Here is a 20,631-nt window from a genome sequence, read left to right on the forward strand (position 1 = left end):
TCTCGTCCATTCGCTTTTCTCATTGGTCAGACCCGACAGACATAGACGAGTCTTCCTGAAACACTGTATTACCGGCGGGGCCAATCAAAAGGATGGGGACCATGTGACGGGCTCTGACGTAACGTCTCCCTAATAACCCTGGGACACGGCTGCGACACTGCGAACGCGCCCTGGTGAGCGGTCGCGTTAGACGGCGCATCTTGTTATTGTGCTTTGAGTGACTCTCCCCTTGACAACGCCTCCTCCCGCCTTCCGGCACTGTGATTGGGCGGCGGAGGTGTTACTCACTGCGTGACGTTGGCAGAGCCCGCCCTCTCTCTTCTGTGGGCACCTGAGCAGAGAGGGCGGGATAGATGTGTATGATGGGTGCACCGGATTAACACAGCCAGTACCTGCAGCTGCTACTTCCCGTAAGAAAGATGGCGACCGGTACCTTCCAATCCAGGACGGTGAGACTCCTTATGACTACCAGCTGTAGGATGGCTACAAGTCTGAGCATGCTTTAACCTGCTAGGGCATACATTCCCACCACAGCTGGAGAGTAAAGGTTTTGCTGTATGGTGATGATCACTCTTGTTTTGTGCTACTTACCATTGTACCTGGGCAACTCATACTTGTATTTCTACTTCAGGGTCCACAGGGACCTGGGCAACTCATACTTGTATATGTTGTTATGCATCACTAGTGTATCTATTGTGGGCGTGCAGTGCACACGGGCAGATCCTCCAATATGACCCCTTCCACCAGGTACACAATGCTCTGCTCCTGGACTTACCACCTGATTTATGATTGCAGTCACCTTTGTTGAAACACCGTTCTCATCAGTTAACTAGTTCAAACACTGGTGACAGAAATCATAACATAAAAGGTAAAGGCCCCCATACATCAGCAATTTGCAATCGATTGAAAAAGGGAAAGATTTTTATACACAATCGATTGCAAATTGCACGATTGCTGCAATCAATCTCTGATGTATGGGGGCTTTTAGTCCAGGAGCAGAGCATTTTGTACCTGGTGGAAGGAGACGTGTTGGAGGCTCTGCACGGGCTCACTGAATTAGGGGAGCCCACAACACCCACCCTGCAGCCATTGAATATACTGACTGTGCTGCTGCCGCTGAAAAGTCATTTTTCTGGAGATAAGCTCAGTATTGAAATCAACAGGAAAATGGCTCATGGGCAATAGATTCTAGCACAGTGCCAGGGTCTCTGGCGCAAGGATAGCGGTGTGCACAGAGCTTGCACACGGGACCCTTCCTCCAATAAACAACCCGGTTATGCATAACTTGTGCTCAGGAATATTTATGCTGACAGTCTGGCACAGTTGTCACTTGTGGTGCCACAAGAATAAACAATGTTGGCGATGATTACAATGCTTGTCCCCAGTTATGTTGGTGCTTTGTATGTAAAGGATAATAACAGTGATATAACGCCTATTACGGAGCTCTGCACAGTACCTTAGGAGTTGACGGGACAATGTTGGTTGTTATAGTAGCCCCATTACTACCCAGTAAGCACCACATGGTGTAATTTATTACAGCACAACCAATGACTACATCAGCGAGCACAACCAATGACTACATCAGCGAGCCCGACCAATGTGCCTTTGGGTGGTGTGAAAGAGGATGTGCATTTATACACCCGTGTTGCTCCTTGGCACAGATCTGAGTTAATATCTGTCTTCTTTCACATCACCCTAATGCACCAAAGGCATGTTGGTCGGGCTCCTGATGAAGCCATGACCAACAAAACTGAGCTTATTCTAATTATTATTATTATTTCTACATAAATGCACTCTCCGTAACATTTTTAGTATTTACTGTCTGTCCTTTCAGCCACACAGTACGTTGTCTGGGATATCTAAAGGACTGACTACTAAAGACTCCCTATCTACGTCTTTCCACCCGTACCCCAGTGGCAGCACATTCCTTAACTCAGACCTGCAGTGTTCCCCAGGCAGACCAGTTCTCGCATATCCGGAGAGTAACAGCAGAGGTAAATTTAATATACTTCTTTCCTCCCTCTCTATATTCAGTAAATTGTCATTGTATACATCATTCACATCACTACTATTAGCTGCTCTATTTACAATCTGATTTAGATTTAAAGCAAATTGTTGATTAATCCATTCTAATTTAATTTTCTTGTTTTGAGATGTTAAGTGACCCCATTTAAAAAAATAAAAATAAAATATATAGAATTTAAATTTCACGGGCGTTGCCATTTGATGCATTGTCTTTAGCGGTATAAATAATTTCAGAGGTTGGATACTGATAGTACTGATTTTAATTATTAATAGGCTTTGTTCTTGGTATATCTGCCCTGTGTAAATGAACATCCCACCTTTAGTGAAACTGATATGACCAGCCTGACTGGTGTCTTGCATTGTCATGTCTTATAAATTGTGACTGTTAGGCCATAGCTGAGCCAAGTAACCGTTGTTTTGGGGTAATCATTTAGTACACCCCTGGGGGTGATATTTGCTCAGCATTCTACAAGCAATTGTGTTACCATGGCAAGTAAGGGGATACAGTCGGGAAGCCAACGGTCACAATGCCGACAGTCAAATCCCAACTAGGACTGACAGGCATCAAAATCCCGGTGCCTGTCATTAGACCTACGCCGGGAGCCCGGCGTACCGAACGAAGTTAAGCTGGGCGCGGACAGCTGCGGGGGGAGAAGGGTTATGTTTTAGTAATCCCGGAGGGACTTGGGGTTAGGCGATTTCCCCCCCCCCCACCCCCCCCCCCCCCGGGAGACTTAGGGTTAGGCAGCGGGGAAGGGCGGGGGTTTAGGTATAGGCACTTAGAGGGGGTTAGGCACTAGGGGGGGTGGGGAAGATTAGGGTTAGGCACCCCTAAAGGAGGGATAGGGGGGAGCATAGGGTTAATTATACTTGCCTTTACTTTTTTAGCTGTCGGGATCGTCACCCCTGCCGGGCTTCCGCTGTCGGGATTTGAACCATGCGGCCGGCGGTTTTACGTACTGATTCCCAAGTACGGGATGTAGCTTGGCGACTTGAGCGTGTCCCTCTAAGGCGCATGCGAGGGGAGCAATGCCGGCAACAGTAGCCAAACTCGCGGCCGTCCCTTGATCTGGAACTGCTGATTTTTGTGCACAGCCCCAATCAGCGAGTTTGGAGCTATCGCAACTGTGGCATATAGCCGCACAGACTCAGGGGGATGAGTTTATTGAAAAGATCCCTCTGTGTGCTGAGTCCTCTTCCATGCATGCTGGTGCCTTGAGAGGTCTATCCATGCAATGCATTAGCTGGGAGCCATTAACACTGGTTTCCGGCATGTAAATGTCCCAGGCTTCATAACACTGTGCTGGTACAGTCCCCTGAGCCCCAAGTCTACATTCACCTGTATCCCCTGGTGGCCTTATAAGCAAGATTTCTATGTTGAAGCTTGACCCTGGCTGCTGTAGTAACAGTGTTAGGGAACACTGCATCTCGAGTTTAAACTCCTCAGGAACCTGTCTTAATGTGTGAGAAATGCTTTTCACACGCACAATTTTGGGAGTATATAAACCATGTGTTAGGGAACGTTTTATGAAAACTGTTGTGCTGGTAACTAGAAAAAGTTTTTTAATCTTTTTTTTTTTTTTCCCTACTTTAATGCTATCCTTTTGTTTTTTATTTTATTTTTGTCACTGCTGTTATAAATATATTTGTTACCAAATAGTGAATTATGAACTGATCTGATAAGTTATACAGGTATGATATTAACAGTGTTCTCCCCAGGCTGTTTTCTACGGGCGCATCGCCCGGCAGAAACAGCCTGCCGTCTGCACTTTTCCCCGCCGACCCCCGCTGAAGAACGCTGGCCTCTGAAGTGACCGGAGGCTAAAGAAGCCTCCGATCACTTCAGAGGCCAGCGTTCCCAGTGATGCACTGCGTGGGTGACGTCATGACGTGAGGAGCCTGCCCCGCGCGCCTTTTGGATCTAGTTAGATCTAGTCAGTGCGCGGCGGCAGCGGGAGAGCGGCCAGCAAGTAAAGGTAAGTGCTGGGGCCGGGACCAGGACCAGTCCGGGGGCACTATTTAAGTCTGGGGGCACTGCATAAGGGGGGCCAGCCTGGGTGCACTGGGCACTGCATAAGGGGGGCCTGCCTGGGTGCACTGCATAAGGGGGGCCAGCCTGGGGGTACTGCATAAGGGCAAAGCTAAACTACAGGGGGCAATGCATAAAGGGGAAAACTACAGGGGCACTGTATAAAGGGCACAAATACAGGGGGCACTGCATAATGGACACTTTTGACTGAGAGCCAGTGGGGGAGCAGCCTGAGACATGTCTGGCTGGATTGGTAAGGGAGATACACCTTTTCCCGGTGCGCGCATAATTGCGAAGGACTTCACCCGGCTACTTTTGGATGCCACCCGGCTAGAAAAAATTTCTGGGGAGAACACTGATATGAATGTATACGGTCATAGGGCCTGATTCAGAGATGGACGCCAATGCGATCGCAGATGCGATTTTGTACACAAAGCAGCTGCAAAAAAATATGCTAATGTTATAAAGATCACCCGGGCATAGGAGATGCCCGCTACTGCCGCCTTATCTGCGCACGACGCTGCTTAGCTGCGTAAATATCGGTCACATCAAGCAGCCATCTTGGTATGACCAGCCGCAAACACTGCAGCTCTCCTGGCACACTGAGAGCACCCATGCTGCGAATGCGATGGCTAATTCATGCACTCTCATGAAACGGCGGTCAGACAAGCCTGCGTTTCTCTGACAAACCCCCCCCCCCCCCCAAATGCTGAATACCTGTCACTCTCTTAGCAAATGGATCCACTGTGCGAACTCTATCACAAAACAACTGCGGCGCATTGTGACTTGTACGCATGCGCACCGGCAAACAATCGCTCTGCGTAAATATCGCCATTGCGTCAGTCTTTGAATCAGGCCCATGCGCTGCACAGGAAATTACCTGCCTTTCCCACTTCTATTTGGGTTTCACGTCATCATAATGTTCACAGCAGCACAGATGATTTCAGATGATGGAGTCAATGGGCCCGATTCAGACCCGCTCGCTAGGCTGTGTTCGCACGCAGCCAGTCGATGTTTAGCAATCTGCACATGCGTACGCATCGCAGTGCGCGAGCAATTGGGAAGCGCTCGCTGCGCATAGACAGCCCGGCTGATTGAGTGGCAGGAGAACCCATTTGTGGGTGGTGACAGGGGCAGGCCACTGGAAACGGGGGAGGGGAGGTGCGAACGCAGGCGTGTCTGAGCGTGGTTGAAAATCAAGCTGAATCACTCGCAGTACTTGCAGTAGGGTATGGTCAGCCACAAGCGCTGCGATCGCTCCCGATGGTACTTGATGTTACCGAATTGTTGCATACTGTTTCCTGGAGATGACGTGCGCAAGTGGGTGTCTTAAGACAGGCTGGTGGGCATCTGCATACGCCGAGCGATCGCACGCTAAGACATAGTGGGCATGCTACTGCCTTGCTGTGCGATCGCCTGCCTTTGCCAGATTTGCATACGCTGGGTGCGTGCGAACCCATCTTGCGAGCGGGTTTGAATCGAGCACAGTGATCTCTGTGATATTTATTTAATAAGGGCAAGACTGCATGTAACAGACATTGGTGTAAAGGGGGCTGGAGCTAAATAAACTACACAGACTGAGCGTTAGCCAGTCCAAGGAGCCGGGTCCCCCAACAGAACAGTGTGAGGCTCCTGTTTAAATTGAGATATGAAATTCTGTAATACGTCCTTTTCTTGTCAACACTGGTTCTGAAATTGCAATGATAATATTGTGTTTACAGCACATGCGTATAAGAGTTTTTTGTTTTTTATTTTGGCCATTTATTTTCTCACCATTTTTTATTTGTTTAAATACAGCTATATTCTCCGCTTTAAAAAACCTCCAAGAAAAGATCCGTCAGCTTGAATTAGAGCGCCTGGGCGCGGAGAATAACATCCGACATCTATCAAAGGAAACCCTGGACTATAAGCAACGGCTAGAGAAACAAGCGCACTCCACAGACCGTTCCAAGGTTGATGTTTCAAGACAAAACATAGGTGCGGCACTTGTCCTCGTGTGTAATACCTGGGTTATAATCTTAAAAAAAAAATTATTCCTATTAAAATCAGTACTCTAATGCCACAGTTTTATTTATTTTGCTGGTTTGTGCTGTCAAATTAGGGACCATGTACCTTTTTATAATACAACAATCGGAACAGAAGCAGGGAAAAAAAAAAAATCTTCAATTACCAAATAGATATTAGCATAACAGGGATTGCCAGGCCCTGCTGAGTAGCAGTCTTTTAATTAAGATGGAAATGCATGGCTTTAATTTAATTTTTTACCTGTGTGTGTGTGTGGTCTCTAGACTTTGAATTAAACAAATAAAATCTCTATCATTACTGGATCGCTTGTATTCTCTCATTATAAAATCCTGTCCTAGGGCCTGATTCAGACCCACTCGCGAGTGGCTGTCCGCTCGCAAGTGGGTCGATGCTATGGACTGAGCATGCGCACGACGGAGGGAGCTCCGTCGTGCGCATGCGCCAGACGCGACGAGCGAAGGAAAGTCCTTCGCTCGTTGTGTCCGATCAAAGGGGGCGTGCTGTCAATGTTGATTGACAGCACGCCCCCTTTGATGGGCGTGCCTCCCTGACGGGGGCGTTCCCACGGGAACGCCTCCCGTCAGAAGCCGGCCCACTGACATCACTAGTGATGTCAGTGGGAGTGATTTTGGCTCTGATAGAGCCAAAATCACTCCGAAGCTTGCGGTTGAAAACCTCAACCGCAGGCTCCGGCTCGCAAATTCGATGGTCGCGATGGTCTCGACCATCGCGACCATCACAGTGCACGCTCGTATAGCCTGTGGGTGGTGACCCACAGCTATACGAGCGTCCAGGAGGACGCTCCATGAAAATGGAGCCCGGCCCTCATTCAGAGCGTGCGCTCTGCTCAGAGCGTACGGCTCTGAATGAGGGCCCTAGTCTCCTATTGTGACGTATGTGTGTTTGCCCATTATCAGATCTGACCAGACAATTGTCGGCAGCAGAATCTCGATGCCGTCTCTTGGAAACTCATCTGGAATACATGAAGAGGATGGTCCAGAAAGCGGAGACCGAGAGGAATTCTGTACTAGAGAAGCAGGTAATAGTAATAGAAGTGCAGGCTGGCGTCATCAAGTTATATGAAAAAAACGAAAACTCTTGAGATTAATATTATTAGCGCTATTACAGTAGACTTATGTTGTTAAAGGGATTTACACTGAGCAGTATTTTATGTCAGATCTGTTCTCTTATTGGGGGTCGATGCATCAAATCTAAAGAAGGGATATTTAACATGCGGCCCTTCAGCTGCTGTGGAACTACACATTTACAGCATGCCTTGCCACAGTTTTGCTATTGGAGCATGATGGGATGTGTAGTTCCACAGCAGCTGAAGGGCCGCATGTTGATTTACTCCTGTTCTGAAGAGTGGATAAGTTGACAATCGGAACCAGTCGGCTCCTACCTATCATTTTATAGCATGTACTTGATTGGTTGCTATGGGCAACTACTCCACACGTCCACCTCTCCACTCTTTAGAAAAGTTGATACATTTCCCCCATAGTCCTGTCTGCATTCTTGTGTTCTTCATCTTTCGTGTAACCGACCAGGCTGATACGCTGACTGACAATAATGCCTGTAAGTTGTGACACTCGGCAAATTGTAAGGAGACCGTCCTGAAAATCTGACATTTGAAGAGTTGCTTAGAAATGAAAGTTGTGTTTACCAAGTCTTCTATTTTTAAGGTATCTCTGGAAGGGGATAGAACAGTGGAAAAATCTAACTTACAGTCGCGACTGGAAAAGCTGGATATGTTGGAACAGGAATACCTGAAGCTAACCACAATGCAAGCCCTGGCAGAGGTCTGTAACAACACAGTCTGTGTGCAGTGTATGTTCATTGTGGAGAAGGCAATGGCTCATTGTTCTAAGGTGCCTGTAAGATGATGGAATCTGCTCGCTAGAAGAGGCTGCTAAAAGCAGTACATTACCTACATGATTAGCGATGACCAAAAATGGTTGAAACTTTATTACATTGAATAAAAAGTCTTCACTAATTTACTCTGTCTACACGTAGCCTATCTTTCTCTAAATATGATGTGGTGTTCACTAAGGTACAGGGGAGATGTATCAAGCTTCTAAATTGTGGAGAAGTTGCTCATAGCAACCAGTCGGCTTGTACCTATCATTTTATTGAATGCACTTTAAGTGCAAGCTAGAACCGAATTGGTCGCGATGGGGAATTATGCATGGCTGCATTTCAGTGAACAATTTAGCAAGGAAGGCACTGATAAGGGCAGTGTGGCGCAAAGGCAGTGAACTGGGATTTAAAACCCCCTTATCCCGTAAGTTTTACATTTTAAATAATAGATGTAATACCTTGCATGTGGTATTCTAGGAATATTAGCTACTAAGATTGTAAAGCTTCTCTGTCTCGCGTTTGAGGTCTTCGACAGTATGACTCCAGTGATGAAATTAACCAGATGACTAATGCGCTCACTGGTCTGTAACAGTCCCTTATGGTCACCATATAATCATTATGCAACACCCATTATTTTCAGAAAAAAATCCGTGATATAGAACAGAAGCTTAAAGAGGAGGAGCACCAACGGAAACTTGTACAAGAGAAAGCAGCCCAGGTGTGTATACCACAAGCTCAAAGCCCATCACTCTACCCACATGTTCCGTTATTCTGAATGGTCCGGTGATGTGTCTGTGGGGTTTTGTATAGGAGCTTTGAAGCCTACACTAACTTGCGTTTTGGCAACCGTGCTTCATGGTAGGTGTATTGTACCCCAGCTCTTAACTGCTGTTTTTTTTTTTTTTTTAGTAAATTGGGCAGATAATTGCATATAGTTTGCAAACAAGCTGAGAAACTAGGGGGATTTTTAGGAGAAATCGGTCCTGATACTGCGATACTAGTGACCATTATATTATATTATATTATATTATGGAAGTCCCTGCAATGCAATATTAATCACCTACAAAAAAAAACCTTGTCAAACAAAAAACAGGTGTAAACAAAACAACATAAAGGAAGTGAATATAAAGTCTCCCCAAATAACCAAAACAAAATGGCCAAAGGCCATAGACCTAAAACGTGTGGGGTAAGGCTTCCTGCTGAGTCAATAATGTTAGTCAGGGGTTAACATCATCTCTAGAAAGACCAAATGGGACTGGCTCTACCAATACATATTTTTATAATATTTATATATAGCTTTCCTATTGGTATATATCTCTCTCTTACTCAGCCATGTCATTAACCAAAGCTTGCCATTCTTCCATAGAGTGGCCCTATGCCTCGAGCCAAGCTCTTGCGGTGATGACCTTTGCCAGCATGGACAGACAAAGTACATCTATTAAATAACAGCATCAAGTGTGTGTTCAAATAAAAATCCATACAGGCACATTTTCTGGCATTAGGGTGGAACATAGGTGCTGTAACTCTAATACAATTCCAAACACCCACCCAACACCCACGTATGCCACAGGGGAGCCCCAGAGCATACGCACAGTTAGTCCTTATTAATATACTGGCACATTAGTATGTAACCTGGAATTTGTCTTGTGTCTTACAGCTGCAGACAGGTTTAGAAACAAACCGGATTCTGCTGAAGTCTTTAACTCCTCCTACAAAACAAGTGAAGAGCAAGAGGCATACATTGGACACCGAGAAGGTAGTAATGGGCTCCAACTGGTCTCACCACTGTATTCAAATAGGTCTTTGTTTGGGGAGACCATGGAGGCTGACTCTTGTCAGTGAGATAGGATCAGCAGCAGTCACATCTGGGGACTGGGGTGGACAGCAGGCAGCGAGCGGGGACAGACAGGTGACCCGGTATATGCCAGGTTCTTTTACTAGTGGGTTAAATAAAGTTGAAAAAGTAAACCAATAATGGGCGGCAATGTGTGAGTGGAACAAATGCTATACCCAAATTACTACAGCCATATTTATATAGGTTTTATCATATGGGGGCAGAAAATAAGCACAAAAGAAAGTTTCCTTGTGCAAAACAATATTTACGTAGGAAAAAAGAAGGAAATTCAATAATAACACTTGCAAATATCAGTGCTGTAGTGTTAGAGTAAACAGCCTGTGAAGGTATACAGAGTTCCTTACCCTCTTATTGTACAAATGAATGAGCTGGTACAATGATGTGGTCACGTAATATATACACCGCAGTCTAAGGAGCTCATTCGGACCCACTCGCTAGCAAGCGGCCGCTCGTTGCAGACTATGTTCACTAATGTGCGCATGCATGTAGTTCGCAGTGCTCATGCGCAAACTAGTACGAGCGATTGGATTTATCTCGCTCGCTCTGCAAAAACAGCCCAGTGGAATGAGTGACAGGAGAGGCCGTTTGTGGGAGGTAACGGGGGCAGGGCAGTAGTAACGGGGGAGTGAATTTGCGGACGCAGGCGTGCCAGAATGTTTTCACGCCGTTTCTGGGGTGTGCGTAATTAACAGGCAGCATCTTAGTACATGTCACCAGGTTGAATTATACACTGAAGTGCTCGCAGTGCTTGCGGTAGGGTACAGTCAACCGCAAGTGCTGCAGTCAGATCCGATAGAACCCGAGGTACCGATGGTTGTATATACTTCCTGGAGATGACATTCACTAGTGGGCGGCTAAAGACAGACTGGTGGGCGTCTATAAATACAAAGTGAACGCTCGCAAAGACACAGTGGGCTTGCTTATTACTTGCCGAGCGAGCGGCTGCCTTGCCGTCACTTTGCAAAATTTAAATACGCTGGGAGCGAGCGGCCGTAACTAGCGAGCAGGTCTGAATGAGCTCCTAAGTACAGATGTGTCCTCGTACATCTAGCCTCAATACACCACACAGCGAGACTTGCCTGGTATGCGTGAGCCGCCAGATCCTGTGCTACTCTTCTAGCGTTGGACGTCATTTTTTATTTTTTTTTTGCTGAAAATACGTCCTAAGTTGCAATGCGATGAGACTAGGATGCGCACTGGCAGACACTGCTGTTTAATGTAATATGCGACCCTTGTATATATGTGTGTGTGTCTAACAGAACTTGGAATGCAAAAAGCTGATACATTGTGGCACGTCGTATACAGAATCCGATGCTTCGGTGCAACAGATATACTAGTGTTGCATATGAAATTAATCAGCACAGTCTGCCGGTGCGTCCTAGTCGCATCACATTACACTAAAGCTGGGCATCCACTATACAATTATCTGTCCAATCTGGCTGGTTGGAATGATAACCTGGTTATGTATGGGAGCAAATGACAGTCATCCATTTGCTCACAAACACTGGAAAATAGCCAAAAATGGTCGTTCAGACAAATTGGTTAAAACGCACAAATGTAACATTCGAACAATTTTTTTGTTTTTTGTCATTTTTTTTCAGTATTTAAAACCTTATGAACGACTGTCATTTGTTCCCATACATTACCAGGTTTTCATTCCAACCAGCCAGATTGGACAGATATCTGACAGATAATTGTATAGTGTATGTGCAGCTCAAGATGCATTTTCGGCAATAAAAAGAAGCCCGGCGCTAGCAGAGTCTCGCGGGACCTGGCGTGCCGAGAGAGGGGTTTTTAGCGCGACTGTAAGGACATATCTGTAGCTCCCAGAATTTTCTGCCGCAAATTTGCTTCAAATTGTTTGATTGCTCAGTGATTTTATTATTTTTCTGTTTTAGAAGCCCGAGCAGCTGAGCAGTAGCCCTGCACAGACCCACTATAGGTTAAGTCTCGGAGATGTGCCCTTTGTTGCTGGAAAGGTAAGTGACCGGTTTCCTAACTAGAAGGATAGTGAGTGGTTTAAAAGTTATGACGCAAATTTTCAAAACTGTTCTCTGAAATATTCGACACATTTAGATGCCAAATGTTGTTGGTTGTTTTTGCCGCCCAGATTACGGCCTTCAGTGTTTCCTGTTGTACTCTAAGCACACAGCAGAAGAAATAGATGATTTTCCTAGCTCTGTATATTCTGTGAAATGCTAATGTATAAATGCAGTATGCAATGATAAAGTGCAGTTTGAAAATTGCATCACCGGAGCCAGCGGCGGTTCTAGGGGTGGGCTAACAGGGCAGTCGCCCGGGGCGCCGGCCCCTAGAGGGCGCCACTGAGTCCCCAGAAGGTAAATTTAAAAAAACAAAAAAACAAAAACTGGTCCTCCCCGGGCACTCGGCTCCCTCCCTGCGAAGGCGGCCGAAGCTCACTCCAGAGCTCTGGCTCACGCATAGAGCACTATGGGAGGGACGTCATGAAATCATGACGTCTCTCCCATAGATCCGTGAAGCCGGAGCTCACTCCAGAGCTCCGGCTCCAGCAGAGAGCACTATGGGAGGGATGTCATGACGTCTCTCCCATAGATCCGTGGTGGACCCGTGGTCGGCAGCGGACGCAGGAGCGGGGCCTAAGGTAATTATTGTGTTTGTATTATTTATTTTTCAGAAGGGAGGCATGGGGGCATTACTACTGGGAGCATGTCTATAAGGGGGCATTACTACTGGGAGCATGTCTATAAGGGGGCATTACTACGGGGGGGCATTACTACGGGGGGTATTACTACGGGGAGCATTACTACGGGGAGCATGTCTATAGGGGGGCATTACTACTGGGAGCATGTCTATAGGGGGGGCATTACTACTGGGAGCATGTCTATAGGGGGGCATTACTACTGGGAGCATGTCTATAAGGGGGCATTCCAACTTTGGGCACTACTATAGGGGGCATTATTACTGGGGCACTACTAATGTGGGCACTACTATAGGGGGCACTACTACTGTGGGCATTGTATTAGGGGCACTACTACTCAGTACTGTGGGCCTGGTGTATAAGGGGCACTAATTTGGGCATTGTGTAAAAGGGGCACCACTGTGTGTCATAACATGAATAAGGGACTAATGTGTGGCATAATTTGAATTGGGGATACTGTATTATAAAGGGAATTACTGCGTGTGGCATAATGTGTTATACAGGCCATTACTGCATGTGGCATAATGTGTTATAAAGGGCATTACTCAGTGTGGCATAATGTGTTATAAAGGCCATTACTGCATGTGGCATAATGTATTTATAAAGGGCATTACTGTGTAAGGCGCATTACTGCACATGGCAATTATTCGCCACGAGGGGAGAGCTTGGGGGAAGCCCAGCACCTTCATAAGTGCTGGGCACGCCCCACAGTTTGATGAATTGGGGGTGTTCCGCAAGGACACACCCCCTTTCCGGAAGCGCGTGTGCTTTCAGCGTGAGCAGAGGAGCGTCATCTACAAAAAGTTGTTGGGGGGGGGGGTTTTGGAGGGGGGGGGGGGGGGGTCGGGTCGGGTCGGGCGTGCAACTGTGAACTTTTGCCCTGAGCCCCACAATGTCTAGAACCGGCCCTGACCGGAGCATCACACCTCGGCATTGTCTGTTCTACCACAAACTCCATTCAGTTCATCTCTGCTCATTATCTCGCTGCTGGCCTCTAGTGGTCATAAGTGGGATATGCATGTCCTGTGATGTGTGGTAAGTGTCCAAGCATTGTACAGGCCTGCAAACCTGTGTCTATCCTTCTGTTGTAAGACTACAAGTCCCAGCATACTCTCCCACCGATCAGCTAGTAAAGCATGCTGGAACTTGTAGTTTCACGACAGCCGCAGAGCCACAGGTTGGCCAGGCCTGGCATTATACCTCGGTGTTAGTTCTTGTAAGTTGTCAACAATCTGAGTTGCCATTGGTATGTGACCCCACCATCTAGATAAGAAATTTCATACAAACTCGCCACTCACTTACTTTTCAAACTGTAATTCCTTTGAATACAGGGAATGTTGGAACTAACATTCCCTGTATTCAAAGGAATTACAGTTTGACTAAATAAGTGAGTGGCGAGTATGTATGATAAAATATATAGTTGTCATTGCTCAGTGTATTTACGAAACCTCTATGAGATAGTTTAAATTTGATCATCCCTGAAGAACTCCTCATTAGATATTGGAAATTATACAACTATACAGAGTTCTCCCCAGGCTGTTTTTTGCGGGTGCACCACCCAGCACTTTGGGAGCCTGTGAGTGGGGACAGTATCTGGGAGCTGTATAAAGAGAACCAGATCCTACAGACTCTGCAGCTTTTTCATAATCAGACGACTGGACCGCTAATAGTGTTCACTCTAGCTCCGGCGCGAGGCAGGGCGCCGGAGCTAGAGAGGGCACTTTCGCGTCCGAGAAGGGGGCGTGGTCACCAAAGGGGGCGTGTCTATAAGACGCGTCCCCTTTTCGTCACTCTTGGGGGCGTGCCCGGCAGTTACGGACACACCGGGCAGCCCCCCAAGCCCTGCAGACAGGGAGAATAGATGCCGGGCGCATTCTCCGGCGGTGACCGGGTCACTGCACATTTCTTCACCCGCGGGACACTGCGATCCGCGGGTGAAGACCGTTCCCGCAGGCTGTTAGGGCAGGGCGCTTTTTGCCCTCCTTCTGGAGGGCAGGGCGCTTTTTGCCTTCCAGAAAGAGGGCAGGGCGCCGCGTCCCGCTAAAACAGCCTAGCGGGAACGCTACCTCTAATAAGAAGAGGAGAATTTAATATATAAAATGTTATTTCAAGTTTAAATCATTATAAGGTCAGTGTTTAAAACATTTTATTATTGCTATTATTAAGGCCCCCACCCGGCTACTTCGTGATGCCACCCGGCTGGAAAAAAATTCTGGGGAGAACACTGCTATATATTCCCTTATAATGGTAGATTTACTAAGCCTCGGTTTGTCAATGCTGCCGATTTATTTGCAACTTTGACAAATGGCAGCAGATTAAATCTTATCTTTCAGGCGTCCCTGCAGAAAGAGAGAGAAGAGGCAGGAATACTACCACTGGATCTTTAAATATGGCCACAGACTGTAGAGAGGGAGGCTGTCTATCCACACAAGCCTTACTGGCTAAACGTAGAACAAAAATGAGGGATTTTCATATTTACAGACCAATCAGTATTACAATAAAATCAGTTAGGCTGCATTGTATAAACAGAGCTATATATGGGTAATAGATGTCAGCATGTGGATCTCGGGGGGACCAATGCTGGAAGCACTACAGATAGAAGAACAAAGCATACAGGATTATAATTGAATGAGGGGGCCTATTAGTGAAAATCCCTTGCCAAGTTCTGTTAAGCAGGACAATTTTATTTATTATTTGGGTTACGCTTCCTCTTTAACTGGGTTGTATTGCAATGTAAATGCACTTTTATTCTGTATGTATTGCATTTTTGTGAATTTTGCAATATGCCTTTTTCCTATGGGAGCACCTTGTATAGGGGAGGTGTAGGTAAACTACACCTGTCCCTTTTTTAAAGGAGTTGATCGCTATAGGATAATGACCTGAAAATGCAGTGCTCGGATGGTCCCGCAGACTACACCCCAGGCCTTTCAAAGTAGAAAACTAGTGTCTGCCCCCTGACTGCGTTAGTGTACGACAACACATATTTATGAAACGCGCGTCCCACATGTCACCTGCTTTTGTCTTTCAGTCCACTTCTCCCAGTCACTCCGTCCGAGCCAACGTCCAGCACGTCCTGCACCTGATGAAGCAACACCATAAGGTCTTCTGCAATGACCGCGTTGTGAGCGATCAGCCCATAGAAAGGAAAGAGAGCGGAGTGAGGTGGACAAAGGAGTCCCTGTCCTCTCCCACCTCTTACCAGGAACTCTCTGAGATTTTGCGCACCCTGGAGGATGAATTTGGCCAGATGAGTTTGTGAGTTCAAAATGTTGGTTGATACGATTTACATCTACAACATCTATATTAGGTACTTCCCTGCTGTGCTATATCTACGTCCTGCTCCCGGGAGAGTCCAATGCCAGATGGTCATACAGAATTCCATCACCCTAAGAATAAATGCTGGCGGGTGGTGCGCATGATCTGCCCGGCATACGTAGTGACATAGCGATTATACCGATAGATCACTCCTCTGATGCTGTTATTGTGCTCTCATGGCAGTGAGCAGCGTAGGGCACCACAGGGGGCTGCATTAGCTGCTAGTGCGTATTCTCAGTTATTCTCACATATGTTGAATGAGTGGCTGCGTTAGGTGCTACAAATATTCACATTTTATTCTAAGTAGGATAATCTGAAGTGATTTCTGTTGGCTTATAGTTTCCGCACACTTGTGCTCCACAATCCTGTTATTGTGTTGGTGACAATCTAAGGGCCTTATTCTGAGTTAGGAGTAAAGCAGAAAAGAGCAAGTAACTGGGCATCTTGGTGAAACCATTCTGCACTGCAGGTGGGACAGATATAAAAGGTGCAGAGAGACTTAGATTTGGGAGGGGTGTGTCCAAAATAAAATCTAAATTACAGTGTAAACATAAAGCTGCCCAGCATTTGTGGGCTTCTTGCAACAGCAGCCGGTATTTACCCTGCATGCAAAATAATAAATGTATTTACACCCCTTGCATTGCAGTATGGTTTGTTCCAGATACTAAGTTACTCGCTTTTTATATGCTTTACTCCCATCTCAGGCCCTAAGTCTTTATCAGTTCTTTAAGTACCAGGTGAATCCTGTATGGGACTATGGTGAACAGGGAAATGTCTTGTTTTGTCGTTTGCTATTAGTGATCACAAGGAACTTGTAAAGCAGATCTATGAGGCACATTCTGACCGCCTGAAAGCGGATCTGGAGGAAGAACTGGTGATTCTAGTGAGGAGAATGGAGGCGAAAGCCGATCAGATAACCAAAGTGCGCAAACACCAGGCCAAGGTAAGTCCTGTAAAGGTTGTGATGCCTGCGCTGTAGCTATTTGTAATACGGAAGCCAATCCCGGGGCGTTTTTTTTATTTATTTTTTTCGATCCTGGGATTCGGGATTGGAAAACCGCTTAGTTCTGAGATTCCGAGGATGCTAAGGATTGAGTTGGTCAATGGGGAGGGCGGGCGCGGCTGAAGGAGCGAACCGGGCAGCGTGTGAGTGTTGCTGCGCGTGCTCAGCGCTGTCGGGCATATTAAAAATAAAAAAAATAAAAACCCAGCGCATTTGATCTTTACTCCCGAAATCCCGGGATTGAAAGCTCCAATGCCGGGTATCAAATCACACCAATATGTGGCCAAAGTACCTTGATACTGCCGATCCCGGAATTGGATTCCCTATTTGTAATGTGTATAGCAGCTATGTGGGAAGAGAGGAAACATTCCTAACTAGATATATGCTAAATGTTAGACTAAGGATTCCCAGAGCGCTTGATGTAAGATTCCAAAATCCATGGTATTGTCACAGAACCCAAGACTGGTCCACAGGATACTGGTCTATTGAAAGGGATGAAAACCCTGTTTTAGCGTAAGAGTTTCCCTGTAGCATATACTGTCGCTGCCCATAATGGATTCTGTTGATTTATGTTCTAAAGCTTTTCTTCTATATATTATTATAATTTCACTATTTTTCCCTACGCAGATTGGAAAGTTACTGAGGGAATCCAAGCCAAAAAAGGTGGCATACGAATGTTTGACGAAGGACCCAAAGCACATACGGGGAGGGAAAGATCTGGGAAAAGCCAGTCCTGGAGAGAGGAGTAGGAAGAGCCTCCAGTTACTGCGGGATATGCAGACTCTGCAGAGCTCCCTCCAGAAGGACGACTTACACTGGGAGGAATGATCGCTGCTTACAGGGAATGTGCGTCAGGAGGCAAGGACTCAACTGGATTCTCCACCTAGCTCCTGTGCACACTTTTTGGCTCAAATTTTTTATTTAATATGGTGGGGTAAATTTAAAGTGAGAGTTTTTAGAAGTGGAGATGTTGCCCATAGCAACCAATTAGATTCTACTTAACATTTAACTAGCCCCTTCTAGAAGATAATATCTAGGATCTGGTTGCTATGGGCAACATCTCCACTTCTAAAAACTCACTTTAGTAAATTTACCCTGGTCGATCTATTAGGCTGTAAATATAAATTATAAGGTTCTCTGGGTGCTGTGACCAAAGTGTCGTTTATAGGGACTTGTTAAGAGGAGGCAGCAAGATTCCAGAACGGAATGACCAGGTTTCCAGTTGTCTCCAGTGAGCACCCGCTCTGAAAGCTGGCACTTATGAATGTATTTCTATTTATTACTGAGACTTTCTGCAGCCCTAGTGGGTTTCCAACATTACTTTCTCCAACAGCTTCCAGGGAAAATACCGCAAGCCATGAAGTCAGAGCAAGTAGAGAGCCAAACGCCTAGACTATCCAATGTGGATGATGCTTCTGTGGATACTGGACATTCGCCAGGAGCATTGGGTGATCATGGCTGTACGTGTCATCTGGCCAGTAGAAGCACCATTGTTCCAGGCCCAGAAAAGACAGAGGAGCAATTTGACGGAAGAGAGCAGACGCCGCCAGGGAGCGCCATATCCTGTGATGGGATGTCCGATTGTTTGCGGTCTGGTGGGGTTCTTAGCGCTCTTCTGTATGCACCATGTACATTTTCTCTTCTCTGCTAAGAAGGGGTTTAAAAGCGCCCCACTAGCTGCTACGTGTTTCTTATTTGGCCTTGGAGGATAGGATCCACACCTGATATTTGCATATTTAATGTTTGATACATGAAACTGAATTTAACATATTGAAATGTGTTTAGTTAATTGTGTGAAGAACATTTTTATGACTTTAGTTCTGCTCAGGGAAATGGTGTAAATGGCCCAGGCTACATCTGTGCAATCTTCTAGAACCTGGACAACATACAGGAGTATACTCCGGCTGTTTTCCATGCTTTTATTCTGGCAGGAATGCTTATTTTGCAGATCCCTACTGTTACTACAGACCACTGACATGATCACTTGCTGCTGAGTCCAGGCTGGAAGACATGCTATGCTTTGCACAGACTTGAAATAAATCCTTTTTGTTTTTTAAATTGATGTAAATGGAAATTCAATGTGTCGTGGTGTACAGTCCCCAGAATGCCACGCCATGGCCTTTAATACAATAGATGCTTCACTGAGTACGTTCTGCCATTTGTATTCATTAGAGGCATTGGGATATTGTTACATTTTGTGAGTGTAACAGACCTGCGTCTTTATACAACAACGCTTCTGTGTCACAAGATCATGTCCTTTATTTGGGGGCAGGGATTTATTATTTTGTGATGTTTCACCAACCCTGTATACAGAACATTAGCCTTGCTCTTTAGCTGTCATACCTTTTCTTTTTATGCGTATGCCTTTGATGACATTTTATATGGAATAGTAAGGAATGTGGCTTCTTATACATTTTACTTTGCGTAAATTACACTCAACCTTGTTGTCGGCATAAGTCATGTATAGTTTAGACCAGCGGTTCCCAAAGTGTGCGCCGCGCCTCTCAGCTAGTAAGCTGGTCGGGCCGTGCGCTGCCTCTCTAAGCAGCCTGCGGCCATTTACACACATACCCGGCCCCCTGCTGCTGCTGGGCTGGCTCTTACTGACGGTCACAGTCAGAGGCGTGCGGCCCTGCCTCCTCCTACACTCCCTGGACTCCTTTCTTGTGCAGGCTGCACCTCACAGCGTGGCTCCTTGCCACTTTTACAAGCACAAACAAAATTAAACGGATAAATTATCTGGACAAAAACACTAGTCGTGACCGTCAAAAATCACGGAATATAGCAAGAAACCGTGAAAAAGAATCTAAAGTGCCCTTTAATGCAGTAAGTCTGCTGCAAATAGCTCGCTCTCCTTTTCCAAGTCTATAGCAACCTAACTCCAGCACTGCACCCAATACGTGGAGACGGGGGTCTGAGGGAAAGGGCTGATTGGTGGGATGGCACAGCAGCTTCTGATTCCTTAATAAACTGTGATTGACAGATGTCACTCAGCTAGACACAATGCCAAGCAACACTTGGCACTGAGATGGTTACTTAAGTTGCAGAAGATGATATTCTGTCACACAGAGGGTGTCTGAAGTTTTGAGGTAGTGTAGTTGTTATTTATTAAAATGTAATATATTTATTTTACCCCTACTTTTAATATAATTTTGTGTTTAATTGTGAAATAATCTGTATATTTAGCACTGGTGTAGGGTAGGTGTATTGCAGACCATGCTAAATGTATTATTACATGGTTATAGAGGTTTTAAACAAAGAGAGGGAGTGTGCATAAGACTTTTCATACGTGGTCCAATGGGATCCACAGGGATATTATGGTTGGAAGACCAGGCACCAAACAGTTAAAGCGTCTGCTCCCGGAATGCCTCGGGTCCTCCCCCATATATACCGCCCCTAGCCATAGGACCCCAGTAGTTTGTTTGATGCGACAGAGTCAAGACACACCTTTGTATCGGGACTGCTCTGGCATTACTAAGCTTTTATTTTATGTTTTCTTTTCTTATGTTTGAGTCAGCAGTACTCAGCGTCTGTATTAAGAAGCAGATAAGGCGACTCCATCTACCTCCCACCGGGCTGCAACATCAGTAATTGTGCTGGTGATTTCGGCTGGTCGTGGCTGAGCTTAGCTAGCAGGGACCTGAACTGCACTGGATACAGTGATTCCTCGCCTCTGGTGTCAGGGCCTGGGATTGTCACCAGACGGGGCCTTATGACACCGGGGACCGGCAGCAGACGCTATCTGCTGCCATTAGGCCAGCATACCTGGCTGGTTAATGCAGCTTAGTGGAGGTAGACGCTCCCCCAATCCCCCCCTCCCCCCGACCCAGTCCCTACAAAGG

At 46.2% G+C, this 20,631-nt stretch overlaps 1 protein-coding gene across 3 annotated transcripts; it reads left to right on the plus strand.

Moving 5' to 3' along the window:
- The first annotated feature begins 82 nt into the window (after window positions 1-82).
- On the plus strand, window positions 83-18,934 carry CEP57 (centrosomal protein 57). Of its 3 annotated transcripts, XM_088456679.1 has the most exons (12): window positions 86-449; window positions 1,835-1,994; window positions 5,852-6,031; window positions 6,997-7,118; window positions 7,762-7,878; window positions 8,577-8,654; window positions 9,594-9,692; window positions 11,690-11,770; window positions 15,500-15,726; window positions 16,585-16,729; window positions 17,417-17,647; window positions 18,123-18,934. In XM_088456679.1, the coding sequence occupies exons 1-11, from the start codon at window positions 420-422 to the stop codon at window positions 17,615-17,617; spliced, it is 1,440 nt and encodes a 479-aa protein (XP_088312805.1). In that variant the 5' UTR covers window positions 86-419; the 3' UTR covers window positions 17,618-17,647; window positions 18,123-18,934. The 3 variants fall into 3 exon arrangements, with proteins under 3 accessions (XP_088312806.1, XP_088312805.1, XP_088312807.1); XM_088456680.1 differs by having other exon boundaries at window positions 83-449; window positions 11,693-11,770; window positions 17,417-18,934; XM_088456681.1 differs by lacking the exon at window positions 86-449 and adding an exon at window positions 461-560 and having other exon boundaries at window positions 17,417-18,934.
- The last annotated feature ends 1,697 nt before the right edge of the window (window positions 18,935-20,631 follow it).

This window comes from Taudactylus pleione, unplaced genomic scaffold (genome assembly GCF_031769625.1).
Source record: "Taudactylus pleione unplaced genomic scaffold, aTauple2 ptg000711l, whole genome shotgun sequence".
NCBI classification, from domain to species: domain Eukaryota; kingdom Metazoa; phylum Chordata; class Amphibia; order Anura; family Myobatrachidae; genus Taudactylus; species Taudactylus pleione.

What these genes read in the sequence shown, in the direction of transcription:
- CEP57 (XM_088456679.1), top strand. Translation starts at nt 420, where the DNA reads ATGGCGACCGGTACCTTCCAATCCAGGACG. An exon ending in CAATGCAAGCCCTGGCAGAG is followed by an intron (nt 7,879 to 8,576) that starts GTCTGTAACAAC and finishes CATTATTTTCAG; the next exon opens with AAAAAAATCCGTGATATAGA. An exon ending in ATACATTGGACACCGAGAAG is followed by an intron (nt 9,693 to 11,689) that starts GTAGTAATGGGC and finishes TTTCTGTTTTAG; the next exon opens with AAGCCCGAGCAGCTGAGCAG.